The 857-nt window shown below is 28.1% G+C and overlaps 1 protein-coding gene across 1 annotated transcript; it reads right to left on the bottom strand.

Annotated features, from left to right (window-relative positions):
- Positions 1-39: 39 nt before the first annotated feature.
- HELRODRAFT_184675 (hypothetical protein) lies at positions 40-690 on the bottom strand (the record flags this gene model as incomplete). The annotated part of the gene is made up of 1 exon (XM_009016907.1): positions 40-690. One exon carries the CDS (start codon positions 688-690, stop codon positions 40-42), a length of 651 nt encoding a protein of 216 aa, XP_009015155.1.
- Between the last annotated feature and the right edge of the window lie 167 nt (positions 691-857).

Raw genomic sequence — 857 nt, 5'->3', positions numbered from 1 at the left:
TCCTAAATATTTGTAATTATATGCGGTTCTTATTTTTTTTCAACCTCTATCTGCAAAAATGGTCAGAAAGGACTTTCTCCATTCTGACCAATTAGTTAAGCCGATCTTTTTTAAATTTGATTCGTACCAATCTTCCGGTGACCCAGATAAAAAGAAGCGTAATGCTTCTATGAAATTAGTAGGATTCAGTATTTTATGCCTTCTACATTCATTTTCAAATTTCTCTATCCATTCAGTAGGGTTTTGCTTTTTGTTGAATTTTTCCAGAATAAATTTTTTTTCAACGTCTTGCAGCTTAAAGTTATCAATCAGACTTAGCTTAGCTTCTAATTCCTTAATTCGTTCATTTAAAAAATTGTCATCTGGTTCATCTCTATGTTTATTATCAATAATTTTTTCTTCTAACATATTATCTAAAAAACATAGATTTTCGTCTTCGTCGTAATATTCTTTTCTCAATTCATCATCGAGTTTGATGCAAATTTTGCGATAACCGTTGATACGTTTGATAGAATTAATTGTATTTATTATTGCTCGCTTCGTAGATAGAGTTTCGTGCAAACTTAAATCTTTCATCTCTTCAGGTAGGACATACCATGTTTCTTTATTTTCCGATATGCCCGCTAATTCAAATTCGTCATTATTTCTTTTAATAATATGAAAATACAACTTACTGGTTATTGAAGCCATCTTCTTTTTTGGAATTTAATTTATAAGTTTGCTTTCGAATAACCTGATTTATTAATCTAAAATAGAAAATCCAAATGAGTGAATAAAGAACATAAACAAAATCAATTGAAACAATATGAAATATTACAGAAATTATAAATTATTATAAAAACCAACCTAAAATAGAA

The sequence above is a fragment of the Helobdella robusta genome, assembly GCF_000326865.2.
Source record: "Helobdella robusta unplaced genomic scaffold HELROscaffold_1931, whole genome shotgun sequence".
In the NCBI taxonomy this organism is placed as follows: domain Eukaryota; kingdom Metazoa; phylum Annelida; class Clitellata; order Rhynchobdellida; family Glossiphoniidae; genus Helobdella; species Helobdella robusta.
This window is presented reverse-complemented; position numbering and strand designations above follow the sequence as displayed.